This window comes from Echiichthys vipera, assembly GCF_963691815.1.
Source record: "Echiichthys vipera genome assembly, chromosome: 13".
In the NCBI taxonomy this organism is placed as follows: Eukaryota; Metazoa; Chordata; class Actinopteri; order Perciformes; family Trachinidae; genus Echiichthys; species Echiichthys vipera.
In genome coordinates this window covers 10,550,741-10,573,773 of record NC_139838.1, presented here as the reverse complement: position 1 = coordinate 10,573,773, position 23,033 = coordinate 10,550,741, and the positions used below count along the sequence as shown (strand labels likewise).

Below are 23,033 nucleotides of genomic sequence, written 5' to 3'. Positions count from 1 at the left end.
AGTCAATTACCAAATGCAATCCAAAAGGAAGGAGTCCATTGATGCTTCGGTTAATGTGTAAGGACTCTTATCATGCTACTGCAGAGGTTTGGTGTTATCATTAGCAGTATTAGTGGTTAAAAAAGCAGTTTTAATACGTTCACCATGCTGCCCCAAGCTAATCAGTGTTAGCCACATTCAGCTGTAAGCGACTCTGCAGGATATCTCCGTTTATAGTTGTTATGTGAAAAAAAATTGTACTGTTTACATTACATGCATAAAAACAGAAATATATTCACTACCCCCGCCCCCTCCACTCTGAACGTATCAAGATTGCTCTTACAATCTGTGGGTCGTTTTACTTTATAGATCTGCTCTGGCTTAGAGCAAACAGATCGCTTGTGTGTGTGTTTCTGCCTGTTAGCTTGTATGAGTGTGTGCATTGGCTGTGTGTATGTGTGTGTTTGCGTACAACCTGATAGGTTTAGGGGCCCATAAACCTCTTGGTCAAGTGGGCCTGACCCTGGCGCAGATTATTGTGTTTGACCTCTGACCCCGTACATACTGTGCTTGTGTGTGTATGTCTTTGTTTATTAAGGCATGCAGGTGTCTGTCCATGACCCTTCAATCCAATGTGCTGCGGCTCCAAGCCCTCTTTGTGTGTGTGTGTGTGTGTGTGTGTGTGTGTGTGTGTGTGTGTGTGTGTGTGTGTGTGTGTGTGTGTGTGTGTGTGTGTGTGTGTGTGTGTGTGTGTGTGTGTGTGTGTGTGTGTGTGTGTGTGTGTGTGTGTGTGTGTGTGTGTGTGTGTGTGTGTGTGTGTGTGTGTGTGTGTGTGTGTGTGTGTGTGTGTGTGTGTGTGTGTGTGTGTGTGTGTGTGTGTGTGTGTGTGTGTGTGTGTGTGTATAAGCGGCATAGGAGACCAATAACCCTGTACATTTCCACCCCTCACCCGCCTCTGGTGGCGAGAAAAAGAGGGAAGTGGGGGAGGGGAAACCAAAGGGGGGGGCCCAAGGTGAGTTCAATTTCATCATGTTAAGTTAAAATCTGGTAAAAGGGGACACAGGCACAGCTGAGGATTTTAAGGACGTTGAAGTACAAGTACACTAACAGATGGGTACAGAAATGGTAGAAGTTAGAAAGCAGAGGGAGATCGAACGAAAGGAAAGTGAGTTTGTTATCTCTCCCAATGTACACCCTTTCTTTCACATGTGCTCATCACATACATGGGCTTGCATTATCCACACACACACACACACACACACACACACACACACACACACACACACACACACACACACACACACACACACACACACACACACACACACACACACACACACACACACACACACACACACACTCTCAGTAAGTGCCCAGCGTTATACTGCTCCCCAGATGGCTGCAAACGGCAGCCTGAGTCTGGAGGGAAAAGTTGAGCAGTACAGTAAAAAAAAACACTGCCAGAGCTGGTTGTCATAGTTTAGATTTTGTCTTCCTCTGTTGAGAGTGAGTGCATGTAAGTCTATGTGTGTGTACGGCTCATAGTTCTCATGCACACTGTATTAGGGGCCAGCTGGGTCGGCCTGCGCTCTACACATGAGCCTTATTATGACTCAGTATTGCATTACTGACATTCCTCCATAGCTCTTTTCTTTTTCTCTCTCCCACCCTCCCTTCCATTTCTTTATCTCTCTCTCTCTCTCTCTCTCTCTCTCTCTCTCTCTCTCTCTCTCAACTGGGCGGATTTGCTGAGCAACCACCTCCTCCCTAAACACCACCCCACCCCCTCCCTACCCCTCCCTTGACCCCCTCAGCAAAGCCCAAACGCCCGACACGTGATCCCTACGGCTTCGGATCGAATCACACCACCGTTTTTCTTTCAGCTGCCTTCCCTTTGCAAACCTCGAAGCCTCCAGTGTACGTTACACATGTTGCTCTGGTCCTAACACTCTCGCATAGTATTTCACATACAGCTGAGGAGGAGGAGGAGGAGGAAGAGGAAGAAGACGAGGATAAAAGGGAGGGGGTAGAAATGAAAACCGTCAGGCAGCTCAAAGAAAATGTCAGTGGATGCATAAGAATAAGGGATGTGTGTTTGTGTTCTTAGTAGTTTGAGCTTGTTTCCCCTCTATCCATGTGCGTGTGGGGAGATGTGGGCGTGTTTTACGGAGAGAGACTTTTGGTGTGGCGCCATCGGTAAAAGGAGGTGACTGCGATCTTTTTTTGGGAGGGATGAGGGGATTTGAACGTGGCCCTGAAGATAAGAGTGTAGAGTATGTGACAGGTAGCAGCTCACCGTTTAAAAATCCCACACTGGGTTAATCCAGTTCGAGGACGAGGGGAGGGGTGGAGGTGGAGGAGGAGGGAAGAGAGGTAGCGGCAGCTCATACGACTCCTCGCAGCTCAGCCTTTATGCTGCCCAGCACGAGAAGAAGGGGCAGGCTGTCTCTCTTTCACTGTCGCCCTTCCTCTATCACTTCCTCCCTCCTCCCCCCTCTTCGCTCTTACCTCTCTCTTGCATTCTCCTCGCCAATCTGTCCCTCCCTCCCTCTCTTCCTGACTTCCTTCCCTCCCTCTCCTCTCCTCCTCCTCCCCTCCCTCTCTCTCCCTCTGTCTCTCTGTGTCACTGGAGAGCGTCTCAGTGTGAAAATGCCATCCTGCTCTCCAGACTGTTGCCTCTTTCAGGCTGTGGAGGTAAGAGACTTTGTGTGTGCGTTCCTTTCTTCTCTGGGCGTCCGTCAGGAGCTGCGTGTGTGTGTGTGTGGGGTTATCAGTTTGCAGCGATGAGGACCTATGCATTTTTCCGCCCACTTATTGTTTCGAAAAGTTTTTTTTCGAACAAAACTCATGCGTCATGAAATCATTTTTTTCTTGCGGGGGAAGAGAGGAGGGAGTCTTCTGGCTTTGCAGGGCCACTGTGACGTTGTTTCTGGTCGCATTCGGAGTCTCTCTTTCGCCATGCCATGCTGGTGTTTCGTGTCATTTCTAGGCCACCGTTGCTGACGTTTTTTGTGTTTTTTGCGTGTTTCCACTTTGCGTTACCATTGTTCGACTTAATTTTCCGTACAACCCCCCTCCTGCCCTCGCCCCATCACTAGCTTTGTGTCTTGTTTCATGTCATTTTCAACACTTGTTCCCCGGTGGTTTTGTGTGACGTGCACGGCAGCAGAATCCCTGCTGGGGACAGAAGATGCTAAGTATGTGGGTGTGTGAGGACACACGCACAAACATACACACGTATACATGATTCCTCTTTGAGATATGGAAGCCAATTTGAGTCATCTTTGTGGTTTTTCATGTATGTTTGTGTGTGTGTGCGTGAATGTGCTCCTACAGTGGTGTGAAGGTGCGAGTCCATGGTTTTCTGTGCAGCAACACTCAGAGAAGACAAAATTACACCGGGTTTGAAATGTCGCTTTGGGCACTTGGCTGAAATGGTTCAAAATGGCGCAACAATGAGAGTTGCTCTGGCTTTGGACTGTACCCGCTCGTCACTCCCAGCGGTGACATTTTTAAGGAAAAAATGCAACATGCACTGTGTTATTTCACTGTCTGAGTGTGAATATGTTTTTTTTTTAAACTTTTCCGATATTCTTACATGTTACAGAAATAATGTCATTGTGGTTTGCCCGTCAGCAAGTTTACGTGCGTATTCGTAGATGTGCGCGCGAGTAAGTTTGGTTGAGCTGTAGACAAAAAGGGTTGAACTGAGAGCACAAGGCCGGCCAACCTTTCCTGGACGTCATCCTTCCTTTTTCTTCTTTTTTTTTAAAGCGGTTCTCATGTTGGGAGTGATAGAATAATGTGAACAAGACTTTTTACGAGTGGACTTGACAAAGCACCTGGTTATGGAGGTAAATGTAGCCTCTGATCTGTTCTCCCTTTTCTCTTGAGATTTTAAATTCCCAAATATATGTCAGGACGCGTCACGTCTTCCGACTGTTATTAGACTCTCTCCAGCCTGTCAAAACGTGACCTCCACTGCTCTTATGTACATATTCTTATTATTATTCCCATGTGTTTCCAGATAGTGAAGGTGTGGAGCGAGGATGGCGCCGGTAAAGTGGTGGAGATCCCAGCAGACATGACGTCGAGGGATGTGTGTCAGCTCCTGGTCTACAAGAGCCACTGTCTGGACGACAACGCCTGGACACTGGTGGAGCACCACCCCATGCTTGGCCTTGGTAAGGATGTGATGTTTGGTACTACTTTGTGCATCCCTGTATCTGCATTGGTTATATGCAAGGATATAAACAGCAGTCTGACATCCAGCAAGGCTGACCACCACCACTAGTATGAGCCAAAATTTGTCACATTATCAGTTATATTTTCCAAAAGAAGCATTTCTTTTTTGCTCCATTCCTGTAAAAGCCTTTCTGTAGCAAACTGTGATACATACCAGGGAAAGATTAAAGCCTGTAAAGCCACTCCTTAAGTGAAAATAAGGTTACAATGAATTATGAGAGAAGTGACTGTAGTAAGTTTTTAAGGATTTTTTCTTTTCTACAGGTGTCTTTCAGTCTTGTTTGTGCGTGTGTGTGCGTGTGTGTGCGTGTGTGTGTGTGTGTGTGTGTGTGTGTGTATTTGTTTTATGTGTGTCTGCATAGTTGGGGATACTCTCTTGTTGTATTCCTTGTATACGGCTCGGGTAGGGAGGTGTGGCGGTTGTAGGATTAAGCATTTTCCATGTTCTGCTCACATGCGTGTTCCCTCCCGATAATTATCTTGGGGGGGGGGGGGGGGGGGGGGGGCACAACACTCATGCCACGCTTCTTTACTTTTGCAGTGTCCCCCTTTGATTTATTTATTTATATCTTTTTTTCACTTTCCGTTCTGGGTCCGTCTTTGTCTTCGGCGAGGCTTTCCTACTCCTGAGACGTATTTTTAGAGTCAAAGGATCGCTTTGTGCTTTGCTGCTTTGCTGCTTTGCTGCTTGATCTTCGTTTCTGGAAAAAAAAAGTGCACTGGAGAGATGGAATGTGAGGTGAGGAGAGGGAGGGAGCGAGGGAAAAAAGAGAGAGAGATGAAGGGAGAGAGAAGGAGAGACAGAGAGGGAGAGATTGAGGGGGGAAGGGAGAGGCCTGGACTAGAGCGTCATACCAAAGATGCAAGGAACCAATCGTGTTTCTCCGTCGGACGAGCCCCTAGCCTTCCCAGCCAATCAATTTTTCCCATAACCCTCACACACACACACACACACACACACACACACACACACACACACAGACACACACACAAACAAACTCAAAAAGAACTCAGACATTTCCACCCCTAAACTGCAGACAGAATATTTCTTTAGCAAGGAAAAGAGTGACTCAAATAATTTCCCCCCAGGATTATTAAAGTATTTCTGATTCTGATTCTGATACAGTGTCCCCAAAATATATCTACATTATGAGTGTGTGTGTGTGTTTTCCTGTGTGTGTATTGTCTTAATAAAACAAGTTTGTTGCTGTCAATCCGTGTATATATGTACGTATGTCCATGCAGAAATTAACATCCTGTCACTATCTATTTCTAAGCGGCCTCATTCTGAGATGCCCTCAACTTCAAGAAAGACGAGAACACACACACACACACACACACGCACGCACGCACGCACGCACGCACGCACGCACGCACGCACGCACGCACGCACACACACAGAAAGTAATTGTGTCTCTGTGGTGCACAGTGAGCAGGTTAGGCCTGTGTGAGCTCTTAATGTGTGGTTGTGTGTTTGTCTGTGGCTTGTACTTGTGCTTATGGCTTCGCTGCTCTCAGCAATCAGCCTAAACAAATGACATCATCTTCCTGCAATGCCCTCACCACCACCGCCTCTTCCTTCTCCTCCTGCCTCCTCTCCATCTCATCCCACTTCTCCTCTCCACCTTCACCTCCTCCCTCCCTGCCTCACAGAGCTTCTTCTTTTCACAGCCCCTCCTCATTTAACCTCTTACTCCCTTGCTCGTCTCTTAGTAACAGGCAAGTCTTTCTTCTTGCTGTGTCATTGTATACAATAACAGCATGGCCGGTGATGTGTTTGCGCTTCATTTCAGCTATCATACAACATGCAGCATGTAAGGCGAGCACTGCTAACTATGACTTTTATGGAGATTTGGTAAACTCTTTTTACTCTGTGTAAAAGACAGAGAAATACAATGAAAAATACTGGAGAATGTTAAACTGACAAGCACATCAGAGAGTTTCTTGCTGCTAGAGGGCACTGATCAGAACAGTTTACAGCAAACAAGGTCAGGACATCTCAGAATATGCTTTAAGAGAGAGCGAGAGAGAGAAGATGGATGCAAAAGAGCTGCTTGTTATGCTGCACATCAGCCCTAAAAAAGAAAGAGCAGTGAAACTAGTGTAAATTTTATTGCTTAACTACTTTATTTGATTGAGTGAGAGATTTTTACCATACAAGTAAGCCCTAAAGCAGTGTATGCTGATTTTAAAGTCAGCGCTTGCCCCCGCCCCAGTCACATCCCTCAGGACAACATAACTCAGTTGACTTGACTAAGACTGTCTTTGTGTCTTTGTCCTCATACAGAGAGATGTCTGGAGGACCACGAGCTGGTGGTTCAGGTTCAAGCATCCATGAGCAGCGACAGTAAATTCCTCTTCAGGAAGAACTATGCCAAATATGAATTCTTCAGGAACCCCCTGGTGAGTCTCTAGCTTCCCTGAAAGAGTCATTTCTGTGGCTGCTTTGGTATAGCACGCATCCCCACAAACCCACACACACAGCTGGGGTTCAGCTGCTTTTCCAGCCTTGATATTTTTGTGTCGGAGCTGCTAATAACTAACATTTCATTTTGGGCATGTAAAACCTTAACATTTGGTTGATTTAGGCAAAAATTCCTCAGTGTTTCTGACAGAAGGTTTTTCTAGGTGGGCTGACAAACCCTCTGTAGCACTGATCATTGACTTATTTAAGTAACGAACTTGACTTACGTATATAACTTACGTTCTTATTTTGACCAAAACGATAATACTTGTTGCCTTTCGAAACCTAAATTCCTTCAGTGGCGCCTGCACGTAATTTTAACACGTTACATGCCACCACCACCACGTTATGCAGTGTTAAAATCTTGTTGTCATTTCCTCTGTGAGGCCGTACTAACATGCTCACAATGACAATGCGACAATGCTAACATGCTGATGTTTACCATCTGTCTTTGGTGTGTTAGCGTGTCAACATTTTTTTTAATCACAACAAAACACAAAGTTGCGGCTGATGTGAATCTAATTTTTGCAAGTGTTGCAAGTAACCAAAGTATTGTATAAATAAAAAATGTTATCTGATGACGGGCGAGATAAAAGTCACCAAAGTAATGGAAATTTTGCAGTTGTCTCACTCTATAAACAATGCTGACTTTGCGTTATCTCTGAGTACATGCATGTTTGGCGGATTTGACCATTTCTGTCTTCTTTCCGGTGATGCTAAGCTCATTTTACTTTCCCTGTTCAAATAAGAGCACAAGCTAAAATATTAAAATGTATAGCCGGTCATTATTTTAAGGACATAGACTTGCCTCCGCCAGCCAGCGAGTCAGCATTAGCCGGTTTGCGTGGTATGTTCTGCTGATGTGCGGGGCTCGGCTGTTGCGTGCTCTGGCCGGGTATACTGTGACATTATTGCCGTGGTGATTTAGGTGTGTGTCCGAGCCAGCAGGTGACCTCAGCTCTGTGGTAATGAGCACAGTAAAACGCTGGCCGCGGCCTGTCAATCACGCTAAGAGTAGCGTTGCTGGCTAAAGGGGATTACATCAGCGGGTGAGATCATACTGCATCTACTCCCAAGCTGGAGTGCTCTCTCCCTCTCTCTCCCTCTCTCTCCCTCTCTCCCCTCTCTCTCCCTCTCTCTCTCTCGCCCCCACCACTTTGTCTCTGAGTCTTTGTGCGCATCAGACACACACGCATACAGAAAGAGAGACATATTCTACATTGAGAAACACAACCCCACTCTGTGCTTCCTTAGTACTAAGTAGTTTCTAGTGCCTCTTTCTCTCTCTCTCTCTCTCTCTCTCTCTCTCTCTCTCTCTCTCTCTCTCTCTCTCTCTCTCTCTCTCTCTCTCTCTCTCTCTCTTTCTCTCTCTTTCACACACACTGATTGTCGGCCTCTGTGTGTTTTTCCATCTAGAACTTTTTTCCAGAACAGATGGTGGCTTGGTGTCAGGAGTCTGATGGCTCAATCCCTCAGTCACAGCTCTTACAGGTGAGCCGATGACTCAGTGAAGGGACACATACTTCTTAAATAGCCCTTGATTCATAACCTAACCCTTAATTTAAACATTTAACTAAATCCTAAATCTAATTATAATCCTAAACCTAAATCCTAACTCCAAAGTAGCCACCCTGAAAAAAAAAAGGTTGCAAGCATAAAAATGCTCTCAATGCAGAGGGTTTTTATCTTTGGGAGGACATCTGGTCGTCCAAAAATATGCATGCACACACACAGTTCCTGAAATCTGCTAATTACATTCACCCAGTGTTGTCGCTGCCAGATTTTTAGGAATACAGACAAAAACCTGCCTCATTATTTCACTGTGATCTCCAAACACAATCATTTTTTAAGAACATGAAATGTGTACACGTGTGTTATGTACATCCAGTTCCCCTGCAGCAGTGTTCCTAATAGATGCTGTTTGTGTGTTTTTTGCAGAACTTTCTGAACTCCAGCAGCTGTCCAGAAATCCAGGGCTATCTGTATGTGAAGGAGCCCGGGCGCAGATCCTGGAAGAAACTCTACATGTTCCTGCGACGCTCCGGGCTCTACTACTCTACTAAAGGAACATCCAAGGTGATGAATTACTGCTGTATTAATACTGAAACTGGTACAAACGAGAAACTTGCGGTCACGGTTTACACACATTTCATGACTGACAAACATTTTGTGTAAATTACTGTAGCCGCTCATTTTCAAGTTTATCTTTTTCTTATTTGCAGTTGCAACATTACAATTTTAACGTGTCTTTTAAGAGGACCTCAACGTCTTGTTTTTTGAGAAATGAGAAATCTTTATTTAGCATTTGCTGAAGCAAAGTAAATGGAAAAAAAATGTGTAAAGCAGTGTATAGTTATTTATGTTGTTGCTGACATCCCTTTCCCCTGCTTCCCGATAACTAAACAGGAGCCCCGACACTTGCAGCTGCTGTCAGATCTGGAGGACAGTAACATCTTCACCATTATCACAGGCAGAAAACTCCACAACGCTCCCACAGATTACCAGTTCTGCATCAAGGTAACGCAAGAAAACACCGCAAAACCACTCCTTAACAAATGCACCTGCTTCCCCTCTTCCTATATTGTATTTTGCGTGTGTGTGTGTGTGTGTGTGTGTGTGTGTGTGTGTGTGTGTGTGTGTGTGTGTGTGTGTGTGTGTGTGTGTGTGTGTGTGTGTGTGTGTGTGTGTGTGTGTGTGTGTGTGTGTGTGTGTGTGTGTGTGTGTGTGTGTGTGTGTGTGTGTGTGTGTGTGTGTGTGTGTGTGTGTGTGTGTGTGTGTGTGTGTGTGTGTGTGTGTGTGTGTGTGTGTGTGTCAGAGGACACAAGGGTTAAAACCGCCTAGCGGGGGTTCAAACACACACTCAGCACCGTGTGTCCCACTCCAGGAGTAATCTGTGGTGGGTCACCTGCTGATCTGGGATAAGCCCACTGGGATAAGCCAGGATGGTACGCCTAACCCCCTCACCTCTCTTTCTCTTGCTCACACACACACACACACACACAGACACCAGACGATCAGTGTGTCAGCGGGGGTGACAGTGCAAGATTGGGTAAGGGATTTTACTTGGCGGATGGGGCAGGCTGGATTGTTGCTATGGCGACATGAATAAATTTATCCGCAGGGGTTGCATCTAAGGAGCAGTGTGTCTTTGCTGTGGTGCTTGATATATTGTTTTTGCATAGATTAAATGCTGGAGGGCACAATAAAATGGTGTTTATTGACTGTTAGAGGTGTAATCTGGTACCTGGGGAAATTTATTACTACAACTACTCTTACTTATTTATTTATTTTTAAATGGGGTTCATGGCCCAGCTGATGTGTCCGGAGAACGGGTTTTCTCATCTGGATATGTTATTATTCAATGAAGTTTTATGTAGATGAAAAAAATCCATATTTTTAATTAAGGAAATTCCATTATTTGCACTTAGCCCCATTACAAAAACTATTTTAAGTAGTAAGAATGCCGTAAAGCTTGAAAACACACTTTTTGTGCATTTTATACGATGAGTAAAGAAGGAAATTAGTACAAAACTAGTCACAGTTTGTTATCATGTCAGCTTTCTTAGAAATATTGCATGTATGGCTCTGTGAACCCTGTATTATTAAACGACTTTGAGCATCACTGAGTGGGAGAGGGATTGGTTTATTGGGGGTTATCATTTTAAAGCAGTCCGCCTGTGATTTGCCCTTTTGAAGTAAGGCTATAAAAAATTTTTAAAGTAGAAACATGGACTATATAAGTGATGGACAAAGTCTCTATGACGTCAACTATAGGTTTCTGATGAGTCATTGTAAAGCTCAGTTTGGCGTGGCTCCGTCACCATCTTGGCAGTACCTGACTGGCTAATCCAAAGCAATGAGGTGGAGCGTGGATGGAGCTGAGGTGGGCTGAATGAAGCCTATAGTCTATGCCCTTGATTTTGCAGAACTTTAAGACTTATTAAAAATCAAATTGGTAAGTTGTAAAAAAAAATTCACCTCTGTACAGTTATCATGAATGGGGAGATTAGCTATAAAGACCAAAAACGTTTTTTGTACCAGGCTGTAAATAGGTTTATTTCTGTTGGAGGTCTGTGGGGATTGACTCATTTTTGGAGCCAGCTTCAAGTGGCCTTTCGAGGAACTGCAATTTTTGGTACTTCTGCGTTTGGTTCATTTTTCAACTCTGGAGGTTGGCACTTGAGTAGAAGTAACATATTCTTCCTTTTACAAAGGATGGATTGGATTCATAAGCAGTAAAACGCAGCCTTGTTCAACTGCATGCACACAGATGTTTAGCAGCTATAGCCTCATTTGGTCTGGTAAGACAAGAGAAACTTGAGCAGCTGATGTAAGCTGACATAAGCAAACTTTAGGGGAATATTGCTGTGTTACTGACATTAGAGTTCTTGCTAACTTTATGACTGTTCCCTTGTTGTCTCACTGTCTTACTGTTATGCTAAACTGCCACTGTTTTCTATATTTTCCCATTATTCCATGATTGTTCCTTGTGATGATCATGGCCGTTGTTAGACAACATCTCAGTCTTGCTTTAACAGTGATCATAAAATGCAACGAGCATAAAGGCTAATTGTTTTTTGTGAACCACTGAATTTTAAATGTGATACATTACATCGAATATAATGAACCTCTGATCAACAAAAAAAAAATGAGATTTTTGCAATTACTGAAGAACAAAACTGTTACAAAACATAACAATGTTCTTACTATGGCATGGTACTGTCATGTTGCTCTGCCATGTCATGGTTTGAGGGTCTCTATATACCAAAACTGAAAGGCAACAAAATACAAAAGGGGCCTTTCATGTTCATGATGAGTGAGTATCTCATTATTTTAACACCCCACTGTGTCTTCTGTTTGGTTTACAGCCCAGCAAAGTGAGGAGCGACTGTAAGGAGCTAAAGATGCTGTGTGCTGAGGACGAACAGAGCAGGACCTGCTGGATGACTGCCTTCAGACTGCTCAAAGTACTTCCTTTACTTTCATTTGTTCTTATTGTAGTAAAGTCAAAGGCTGCAGGTCATATTACTATACAGTTCAGAGAGAGTTGACAGATACTGACCCAGACTTATAGTTGCCAGAATTGGTAAAATCCCTTTATTGATTTATAAGCTCTTTTAAACACAAGTTGATGCCGTCTCTTCTCTTGTGTCCTAACAGTATGGGATAGTACTGTATCAGAGCTACAATGTTCCCCAGCAGAGGAAGTCTAACCTCTCGCCTTTCTCAGCACCTGTGGTGAGTATCTGCTCTTCATCACCTTCTTACAACTCCGCTCTAATGCCCCCACTCAGCCAAGACCGATCCACATTGAGCCATTAATTAGCTGATGGTGAATAGGAATTACTCTGTGACCACTTTGTTCCTCGTTCTTTTTAAAGGGACAGTTCAGATTTTTGGAAGTCCATAGTCAGTGTATTACGTACAGTTGACGGAGGTCGTCACATCCCCAGTTTGGAGAAACAGGCAGGACTACCGACATGAAAGCTAAGAAATGTACTGTTGTAGATGGGGGCAGCAGTAAAACGTATTTAAGCGACCTAAAAAGAGCTAAGTGTACGCTATGTTTAGTATGCTCTTGTCAAAGCCACCAGACTGCGTTGACAAACACTGTAATTTTACCTCACAGAACACAGGAGTTTCTCGTCTAGCGCTGCCTCAATCAATCTGTTGTTTGTTAATGTTTTGCCAGTTCCTAACCCTTTACAACACCAAAGTCACACAACTCATTGGCAGAGTGGGTCATCCTCCATTCAAGAGATCGGCGGTTTGATCCCCAGCTTCCCCAGTCCGCATTTCTAAGTGTCCTTGGGCAAGACACTAAACCCTGAATTGCTCCCCGTGCTGCGCATGGGTGTGTTAATGTGGTGTGAATGGTTAGATCAGATTAGATGGTACGTAGATGTCCACTGCCGTTAGTGTGAATGTCTGTGTGAATGGGTGAATGTGACAAGTAGTGTTAAAGCGCCTTGAGTAGTCAGAAAACTAGAAAGGCGCTATATAAGTACAAGTCCATTTACCATTACCAAAAAAAAACTAACCGATCAAGGCAGCAGTAGACCAGCAACTCCCGTGTTCTGTGGGGTCAAATTTTTGCCCGTCTTGTGGCTTATGACAAGAGCATAGATGGATATAACGGCTTCAGTTCCTTGTCGGAAAGGGCAGTCTGACGACAGGGTAAAGAGGTGAAAATATTCTAAATATAATATAAATATTTGCTGCCCCTGTCCACAGCAGTATATTGCTTAGCTTTCATGCCGGTACTTATGTCAGCTTCTCCAAACTGGAGGCGTGCCGACCGCCATGACTGACTACGGCTAAGTACCTCTTAGAACCCCACTTATAAAAAATCTGAATTATCCTTCTAAGACAAAACACCACGGACTGGTTCACTTTTCCATTTAGCATAAGGAGGATTTGTAAAATGCAACATGATTTTCGATCCACACAATCATTCCTGTTGTTGACCTTTTGATAATGAGGTGAAAACAGGGCTCTGTAGTGAAAGGCTCATGGTCCAGATTCAGTCTATAACTTAAGTACATCCGCTACAGAACATCTTGTCCCAGAGTTATTTAAAACAGTGAACGTTTACATAATGCTCACATATTTACGGTGTTAAAAGCACACAGCAAACAGAAACCTGCACACTTGTACGCCGTGTTACACCAAGACTAATCTCCTCACAGCAGGAGGTATTTAGCACTTTTAACATCATGTTGGAAATAAGCGTTTTCTTTTTTTTTTCAACCCATGAATAAATCATATATCATATCACAAAGGTGTCATAAACAGTAAAATAAGTGACAGAATTTGTAAAAAGTTTGTACTGGAACTTTTTGAGCATTATTATATGCCACAAACTGTATATCATGCAAATTCAGATAATGATTGCACAGTTGTTAAATTGACTTTATTTGCAGGCTCAGAAATTAATTAAAAATAAAATCTAAATAATTTGAGCAGGCGAGACAGCGAGCCAGGTGAGGCTTGTGCTTTTCCTTAGAGGGGCATTTGTGGTTTGACAGAAGTGGGTCTGTGTGCAGACAGGATTTGTCATGCCCCAGTGAGTGTGTCTGGCTTGTCTGACCTCTGACCCTTGTCTACCCCATCACCCCCACCACCCCTACACCATGCTCATTGTGTACCCCCTCCCCCCACCACCCACCACCCTGCCACATCTCCCTAACAGCGGAGTGTATCTGAGAATTCCCTGGTCGCCATGGATTTCTCTGGGCGGACCGGTCGCGTCATCGACAACCCCGTCGAGGCCCAGAGCGCTGCCCTGGAGGAGGGACAGACCTGGAGGGTAAGAAGGGGGACGAATCTTTCAAGAAGTAGCCGAAATCTGAAGTTATTCTCCAGTTGTTGCATGTGATTCCTAGTTTCCTACATTGTTTAAAAAAAGCCATTTTATCATTAACTTCCCCTTGGTTTAGTTAGTTGAATTGGACCCTGATCTCCTCTGTCATACAGGATAGGGTTAGAGTTCAACAAAAAGTCTAATTCTTTGTGTTTTGGTTCATGACTGAGAAGACTTCAGTATGCCATTATAAGTCAAAGGGAACATGTTGTTATCTTATGGTAAATGTTGCACAAATGTGCCCTTTTTTCCACACAGAAACGAAGCCAGCGTATGAACGTCCTGGGCAGTCCTAGCCCCCTGCACCCATCCTCTCTGAGCACAGGTACTCTCACTTCAGACCATTAACAAATGCAACAGAAATCAGGAAATCATGCAGGTAGTCTTAGGCCCCAATCACCGTTACTGAGTGTGTTAAAGCAGCCTGGGACGGCTTTTTGACATTTTTTTCAATGGGAGTGAAGCCTTTTGTGTTGCTGAGCGCCTTGAGTTAAAAAAAACTTCAACTCGGACGGTGGATGCCTAAAAGGGATTTAAAAAAAAAAAAAAAGACACAACTGTCGGGGCGTCTTCATCAAAAAGACTATCTGAACAGGGCCTTAGTCTTTATTTGGGTGTTTAATTTCGCCTGCCGAGAGCTGGTAGATACACTGATGTATGAAAAATTGGTTATGAATCTAGGAAAATGCTCAAACACTGAGTCACAGATTTCTTGATGTCTTTGTCTTCCAGTGATCCACAGAACACAGGTATGGTTTCATGGTCGCATTATGAGAGAGGAAGCCCACAAAATGATCATTCAACAAGGCCAAGTAGACGGGTAAGAACATCTATATGAGTGTGAAAAGGTTTGGAGGCTCATTTAGGGATTATGGTTTGATGTGATGTTATCTAATGGTAAATGGTGCTAATGCAAAGCTTAGATCTCTGAAATGTTTGTGTCTAAAAACATCTTTTTGGCATGAGAGTCGTGCATTAAGATATGGTTCTGGAAAAAGGGTCACGGCTCCCTCAACTCATGCAGCAGCATGTCATTAAGCATTTGAAACGTAATAGTATCAAACCCATCAAAGTTACAGTAGTGATGCACTATATTTCATGAAGCAGTTGAATCATTTCTCTCTCATGTTCTGTGTTTCAGGTTATTCCTATTGCGGGACAGTCAGAGTAATCCCAAGGCATTCGTGCTCACCTTGTGCCACCACCAGAAGATCAAGCACTTCCAGATCCTACCGGTCAGTCACATTACACAACACAGTCACATTACACTGCAGGAAGTATGTCAAAAAAATCCCCTGAAGGAAAGCACGGTGATGCCAATCACTGCTTTACTCTCTTAGAAAAAAGACTTTTTAGGACCGTAAAATGTCCAATTGTTACATTTCATGTTGTAGCTCAATGACTAAACTCCAGTCAGAGGCTACATCTACACTACTATGTTTTCATTTTAAAACATCTCAGTCCTCACAAGCGTTTTAGCTCAGTGTCAGTTCCGTTTATACTAGCATGCCTGAAAAAGCATATCACAGGCCATACACACACGCTGGGTATGCACATGTTTGTGTAAACACGATGTAACGCCACTGGACACAGGAATGGTCGCAAATTTGTTCAAATAATAGCTTGCCTCTTGTGCATCTAGGCAGCTGTCTTTTGTTTCCTCTCTAGAAAGGGTCTTGCGATAGAGGCGTGACAAATCAGAGAATGACATGATCATCTCAGATCATCAGAGATCGTCTCCAAAGGTCTCCATTTCTACCCGTCCAGACTGAAACACAACACATGACGTTTCAAACTAAATTGGGGTCAGCAGCATTTCCAAACGTGTCAGTGTTAGGGGCGAAAACGTATTAGCGTGGATGTAGCCTTAGCACCAACAGCCAGCTGTCGTGGCTGGTTAGCATCGCCAGCAAAAAAAAAACATGTGTGTCCCTGCAATTTTCAAGCAGGTCCACCTTTTCTACAGTCTCTGAGATCATTAATCTGATAGTATACAAAACCTCCAACACTCATCTAGCCTGCGACGCTCTCTACCAACCATTTTCCAGAGCATACCATTCCTTTTTTCTTCCTCCCAGATGTCCATCTGTTTGAATATATTTTGTTACAGAAATCTTGAAATGGCTTAAAGGGTCATTTCACACAAATTACAACAGTCATAATTGTCAGTAGGAGTCATCCTGCGGTGTCCCTGAATGTCTGTACAAAAATTCGTGGCAATCCATCCAAAGTTGTAGAGATATTTCAGCCTGGACCTGCATTTTTCCATATGTTCTGCTCTCACCATGCTCTCTCAGTAGCTCACAGTGACAAAAGTACATGTAACGATATTGTCATGATGGTTACCTGTCCTCTCTCCTCCCTCTGGTTCTGTTCTTAAGTGTGAGGAGGACGGCCAGGTGTTCTTTAGCCTTGACGACGGCGCCACCAAGTTCACCGATTTGATCCACCTGGTGGAGTTTTACCAGCTCAACAGAGGAGTGCTGCCCTGCAAGCTCAAACACCCCTGCACCGCCGTGGCCTTGTGACACTCCACACCCCTAACACCTCCACCCCCTTTTTTTGCACACCTCTCACCCTGAGATCCCAACCCCCATCTGCCCCTCCCTCACCAACGCAAAGAGGTTGAGGAGATGGAGAAATGTTAAGTCAAGTTTTGGGGATGTGAACAACTCCGCCAGGCTTGGAGGTTCGATTTCCCTCCAGTGTTCTTTTCTCCGCCTTACCGCTGTTTGGATGTTTGACTGGGAACCGTTCGGGCAGTTGAAGCGTTGCAGATTGTGGACCCGGCAGTCGCCCAACTCTTGCGATGTTGTCATGGAGACTCGATTGTTTTGTCATTCTCCTTTTGACCCTGGAGAGAGACCATAATGTTGTGAAAACACAAGACAGCTAAGGTCTGTTCATAAGGCAGGTCCCCCGGATGGCTCCCTCCATTTAGAGTCCCTCACCCTGCAACCTCCTTCCCCTTCCAGGCACGATAAGCTGTGGTGACTCGCCTCACCCTTGCCCCATTCGCTACCGAGGTAGGGCAGGGAACACCACCCTTTGACTTCCTCATCGAATATCAGGGATGGATGGGAACCTCTCTGGGTCTTATCAAACTCGATCCAGGAGTTTTCTCAACCTGTGCAGTCCAGTCTGGATAAGCTGACACCCTGCCCCCAGCCCCGACCCCCTCCACCAAAACACCCGAGCGGACTTGATGTGGCCTCTCTTCTGTGTCCTGTCCCACAATCCCCTGGTGCAACCTTGATCCCGTCACCGCCGCAGAAGCTCACAGAAAAGTCGGGAGAGAAGTGGCTGAAGGCAAGATAGGCAGAGTGGTGTTTGCTGAAAGGACAGAGGAATGTTTATCAGGAAGGCTGTAACAAGCTTCTCTTGTAGAGTTGATTACTTGATGTCATTTTAATGCTGTTTTATTACTGTTGATTCAATGCAGAACTAGTTTTGCACTCCCGGGCGGACAGACAACAGCTGTTCTCTCTAGCTAAATGAAGCTGCCTGCTCTCCGTTCGTCCTCCTCCTCCTCCACCCCTCCTTCTGAAAAGCATGCATGTGAATTTCCACCACTTCTGATTGGATTAAAGTGGCGTGGGAGCAAAGAGAGTTAGGGCTGATTATGCAGTGCCTTTCAGGAAGATTTGGGGACATCTTTGACCTACACGTGAGTTGAAACATCATGACCACGCTTTGGTAAAAATCCAATGTGCGTCTCACGACCATGAGGAAGAAGAGGAAGACTGTTAAAAAGACTCCTGGAAAGTGTGTCCACCCCCAAGCTTCTACCATGTTTTTAATGGAAAGGGTTAAATCTGTTGGTGAATTTGAATGTCATTTTCTTTTCCTAAGTCTGTTCTGAGCTCACTGCTTGCACATTTTAATTATTGATTTGATATTGATGGGATGGAGCTGTCATGTTCGTATTCTGACCACTGTTCCCTCACTCCAGAAAAGACAAATCAACAAAAGCACTCCCATGACGTTTCTTTTTTTGTTTTGTTTGTTTTTGTCTTGTTTTAATTATGGAATTAATCAAATGACTTGAAATGTGAACTCAGCTGACTGTGCGTCCACACACAGTGGAATGAGATTCACTCGCCTTAAGTGAAAATTGTGAGCCTTGTGTTTGAAATCAAAGCTATATTATAATGCACATACAGTTAGATGTCAGATTTTAAGAGGATGGCGTAACATCAAGAGTGTTGAAGACTATGTTAACATTTTTGGGAATATTCTTTTTTTACTTTCTTACTGGGGGTTGATGGAATGAGCGATACCACTCTCATGTCTGTGCGCTGAATATGAGCTACAGCCAGCAGCTGGTTAGCTTAGCTTAGCATAAAGGCTGGAAACTTGAGGGAACAGCTAGCCTAGTTTTGTCCAAAAGTAACAAAATCCACCCTTCCTCTAAAGCTCACTAACTAACACATTAGATCTTGTTAAAAATTGCTTTTTGTGGTTTTGCCAGAGGTTAAGTCCTGGACTATTTCTTGGCTGGGCGCAGTGACTTTCTAATCTAAGATAACCAGCTGTTGGCTATACAGTAAATTCCCTATTACAATGCAGACCACAATGGAAAGTCTTTGACTTTAATGTGTTATCCTTTTAAATATGTGTGATCTTTCTCCCATTGTGTTTAATAAACTATAGTTAACCAAAGACATGACAGCGGTATCAATCTACTCATCAAACTTTGGCAAATAAGTATAGGCTATTTCTCAAAAATATCAAACTATTTCTCAAAATGAATATCCACTTGAATATGTTTCAGAAAAAAAGGTACTAGTGATGCAACCTTACATTTCTAGGCCTATTTTCTTTTAGGGTGCTGTACCTATTTCTGCAGATAACTGGCTAAAATGTAACATCACATCCAGATATGTCCAGCAGCTACCTGTGAGCTCACTAGCAACAGTGGAGAACATCAGGTTGTGATGTCAGTCCCTCACAATCAAACAGCAAGGATGTATTTCTTGAACAGCTATTTTGCAACAATCATACAAAGGGGAAATTCATGATAATAGAGGTATAGGAAGCCATTTCCAGACCAGCAGTAGCCTCAGTAGACCAGAATGCCTTCCATGCCATCAGGTGTGTGGTCATTAAGGGGCTGTACAAGAGTTAATTCATTATTTTAGAGCTGAAATTATGAATTGATTAGGAGAACAGAAAGTTATTGAAAACTGTTTGGATAATCAATCTTTTTTTAAGCAAAAACACCAAAACAAATGATGGTTGCAGCTTCCCAAATGTGAGCATTTGCTTTTACGTGTTTTACAATTATAGTAATGAATACCTTTGGGTCCTGGACTGTTGGTCAGACATAAAAAATCTAAAAATCTTTATTATCCAGGCAATTGTGATGGACATTTAAAAAAATGTTCTGACATTTTATGGACCAAACAATGCAACGATTAATTTAAGAAAATCGAAAACTTCAGCAATCAAGATAAGCGTTGGAACTTTACATTACTTTGGCTAGCTAGCACAATCTTTGTGGCGACAGGCCAATATTTCAATGAAAACAGCTTGGTCATGCATATTTCTGGTGGTTATAGAAAAGCATTCTGGGCGATGAAGTGAAAAGAAGACAAGACAGTTGTAGTAGGCAGAGTTAGTCCTTCATAAAAGTAGAACTGTAATCAATAAACAAATGTAACTTTAACAATTTCCAACATTGACGCCCCCTAGGGGAAAAAAGGAAAAACGGCTATATTCATATGGTATATTAGCATAGCATCATGTCATCTGAGCGGATTTTCTCTCTAAATTTGTTCCTGACTGCCCTGCAGTCATCCAAAAGACAAGAGAGGACTGTGTAGGAATGGGCATTTTAAGTCATTTCCATATTGCGTACTTGCAAAGAAAAAAACTAACATAAGAATAGGGTCCCTAATGAGTTTTTTTGACGTCTTGGCTCAGGCAGAAATAATGTTCGGGGAAGAGTTAGTGTATTAAAGTTCCATTCACCTTATGTTTAGTTGTGTTTATTCACGTTATGTAATTTTATTCTTATGAAAAAGCGGCAGTGTTTCCCACAGAATTAGATTCTATTGATGGAGGTAGATGACTGGGGGGCTTAAGTTAACTTGGAGTCAGCCTGCGCAAACCCCAGCACTGTGGGTGTGATAAAAGAGTAGAATTTAACCATGTAATGCATCATCCAAATGCCTGCCTTATAGTAGGAAAGCACATTGCTATCTCCTGACGGGGGACCTGCCGTCCGCTAACGTAGGGGAAGTCTCCTAGCACCAGGGACATGCAGAGGGACCGTGGGGCGCTCTAACTTGCTAACTTGCTCACCTACCATTAGATGAATTGTCTACCCATGTAGCTAATGTTAGGTGGCGATTTAAATCATGGGGCAGCCCAGCTGAGCATGTTGAACATTGTTCAAAATTATTATAATGTCTAACATTATAGTAAAATATTGACATTTACAAAGCAAAAGAAAGTAGGCAAGTACTCGATTCGTTGAAGGAATACTGACGTCCAAATCGAACACTCATGCCCATTCCCAATTTATAGGAATAAAGAAAACAGGAGAGGAGGCTAGAGAAGACATTTTTAAGTCCTTTTGTCTCTCCCTGCCCTCTCCTACTGTCTTGTGACCAGCGAATGAAAATCCTGCAGGCATGTCACATAACACCTGCTTATCCTCACCTGCACCTCCTCTTCCATCCTGTGCCAGACTTGCAGCAATCAGGGTTAGCACAAGGGCATCAGACTCCCTGCCGGGGTATAGCTAAACTCTCTAAAAGTACTGTCGTTGAATCACAAGCCACTGCCACCACCAGTCGACCATCACGTGAGTTGACTGACTCACCAGCTCTGTGCTCCACCAATCAGGCCTTTTTAGTCAGCCAGGGCAGACACTCTCCAGGGATTGGATAATGCTTGAACCCCCTGCCCCCCTTTCCCACCTGTGTCCAGCCTGTAAGCTATGACCCTGTGGTGAATATGTGTGTGTGCGTGTGTGTGTATGGCCAGACTGTTATATTCCATATTCAGGATTGCTTAGCTTGTTATCATAACTTGCCTTTTAGAGACGCTTAGAGGAAGTATGCTTCTGGTTGGGTAAAGTCAGGCTAAGACGTGGATTTAGAAGAGACAGGAGTGTGGCTGGAGGTCTCCCAGCATTCCCAGTCTTCAGTTAAGGTTCCTTCCTGTCTGTCAGAGAGAGATGCAAAGCCACATCGCTATGGGTCAACGGGGACGAACCACAGTCCTCTTCTCCTCCCTCCATTTTTAATCACTGTGCTATAATGCAATCCTATACACAAGCCCAAGTATATGAATATACCAGTATACAGTATCATTTGTTTTCTAAGTATGTGAAGCTATGGAAGACGTAGATCTAACACTGTACCTAGGTCACAGATCACTATGTATGGGGCGTTATGCTTTTGCTCATAACTCCGTGTAAAATGAAGAATGATATATTTAGTCCTTTTTTCCATTATTTGATTGTGTATATTGACATTAATGTGTATTTTCTTTGGTTTGCCACAAAATTATATATATATATATATATATATATATGTATATATATATATATATATATATAAATAATATACCACAGTATATACAGTATTAAATTAAGCTGTTTTTTTCTTTATTTTAAAAGATCAAACTGGATTTTTGGCGTGTGTCAAATTTCTGAACATCAGTTGTGTGTATAAGCTGACAGGCTGACAGTCTTCAACTCTGCCAGCATCCAATTCTGATGCCAACCACATCTTTTGAATATCCCCTCTCCATCTGTCACGTCTGATTCCACTCATTTACTTTCAGTTTCAAGAAAACACTTAAACACCTTATACACATGCACGCACATACACACCAATGGTTTTCCACCAAGAACACACACACATACACACACACACACACACACACACACACACACACACACACACACACACACACACACACACACACACACACACACACACACACACACACACTGACGCTTTACCCTTGGGGATATTCTTAGCAGCTTTTGTACACCTTTCATCACAAGTAGTGCAATTATATGCTGTAGCTCAAGATGGTTGTGCATTTCATTATGTCCATTTATTCACATTTTAAGGTGCATAACAAAGTTTTTTTTTAATTCTTTTTCTTAACTAAGCCTATTCTTGCAGAAGGTGCCTCTTGTTTGTGAACAGTATCAAGTCCTTAGTTGCCATCCGTCCACTCACTGCGTTCATTCACAGTAAGCTGTAACTGTGAAGCCTACTGGAACTAAATCCTAACATCAGGTCAACATACAAGTCCCATCTACATTGGTGAATCACAGTGTCGGTGCAGGTGAAACTGACTCTGTGTGGTTTTATTTCGGGGTTAAAGTCATTATAAGCTGAAGTCAAATAGACATTTCAGGGAAAGATAAGAAGAGCAAATAAACCATGATCATTTTTTCAGATAACCCCACTGTGCTTTGCTTCATTCTGTCTGTACGGCTCCTGGATCTACATTGTATCCTGTTCAGGTATTTTTGTACAAATAAGGGACTGATATATTCTCTGTTTATTGGAAATTAGAATAAAAGACAACATTGCTATAAACCAAAAATGGCTGGCTTGGTGCTGTGTTCTTCAAAAATGAGTGTGAGCATTGTGCACTTGTCTTGTATAATCTTGACCGTCTTAAACTTTTGCTAACTCATCTTCATTACAGACAACAAGGCAAAATAACCTTTGCCTTGCAAAAGTAACAAAACATTAAACAATGCATACACAACATGCAATACAAGTCAAATAAAAACATCAATTAATCATTAATGAGGACAGACAATAACCCTATGTACATGCATCTAAAATAAAATAAATTAATTTGCTCTTAAATGTTTAGTACAGTAAGTTTTGTACATCAGCAGTTCTTTATAGATTCATAATTTCAGGACATTGTATTTATAACTAAAATCGTTAAAAATGGGCACAATTTATAGTTGTCAGTATACTCCATTACAAGTAAAAG

The 23,033-nt window shown here is 43.2% G+C and overlaps 1 protein-coding gene across 5 annotated transcripts in view; it reads left to right on the top strand.

Annotated features, from left to right (window-relative positions):
* The window catches only part of LOC310955537 (growth factor receptor-bound protein 10-like), a 45,876-nt gene extending 24,318 nt beyond the window's left edge, over nt 1–21,558 (top strand). For all 5 annotated transcript variants that reach the window (XM_083925393.1, XM_083925392.1, XM_083925391.1 and 2 more), the window contains 12 exons: nt 4,007–4,163; nt 6,512–6,627; nt 8,105–8,179; nt 8,627–8,764; nt 9,095–9,205; nt 11,557–11,655; nt 11,849–11,926; nt 13,881–13,997; nt 14,310–14,376; nt 14,784–14,871; nt 15,193–15,286; nt 16,433–21,558. In XM_083925393.1, coding sequence (XP_083781519.1) covers nt 4,007–4,163; nt 6,512–6,627; nt 8,105–8,179; nt 8,627–8,764; nt 9,095–9,205; nt 11,557–11,655; nt 11,849–11,926; nt 13,881–13,997; nt 14,310–14,376; nt 14,784–14,871; nt 15,193–15,286; nt 16,433–16,579 — 1,287 coding nt within the window. In that variant the 3' untranslated portion in view covers nt 16,580–21,558. The remainder of the gene's footprint in view (nt 1–4,006; nt 4,164–6,511; nt 6,628–8,104; nt 8,180–8,626; nt 8,765–9,094; nt 9,206–11,556; nt 11,656–11,848; nt 11,927–13,880; nt 13,998–14,309; nt 14,377–14,783; nt 14,872–15,192; nt 15,287–16,432) is intronic.
* The last annotated feature ends 1,475 nt before the right edge of the window (nt 21,559–23,033 follow it).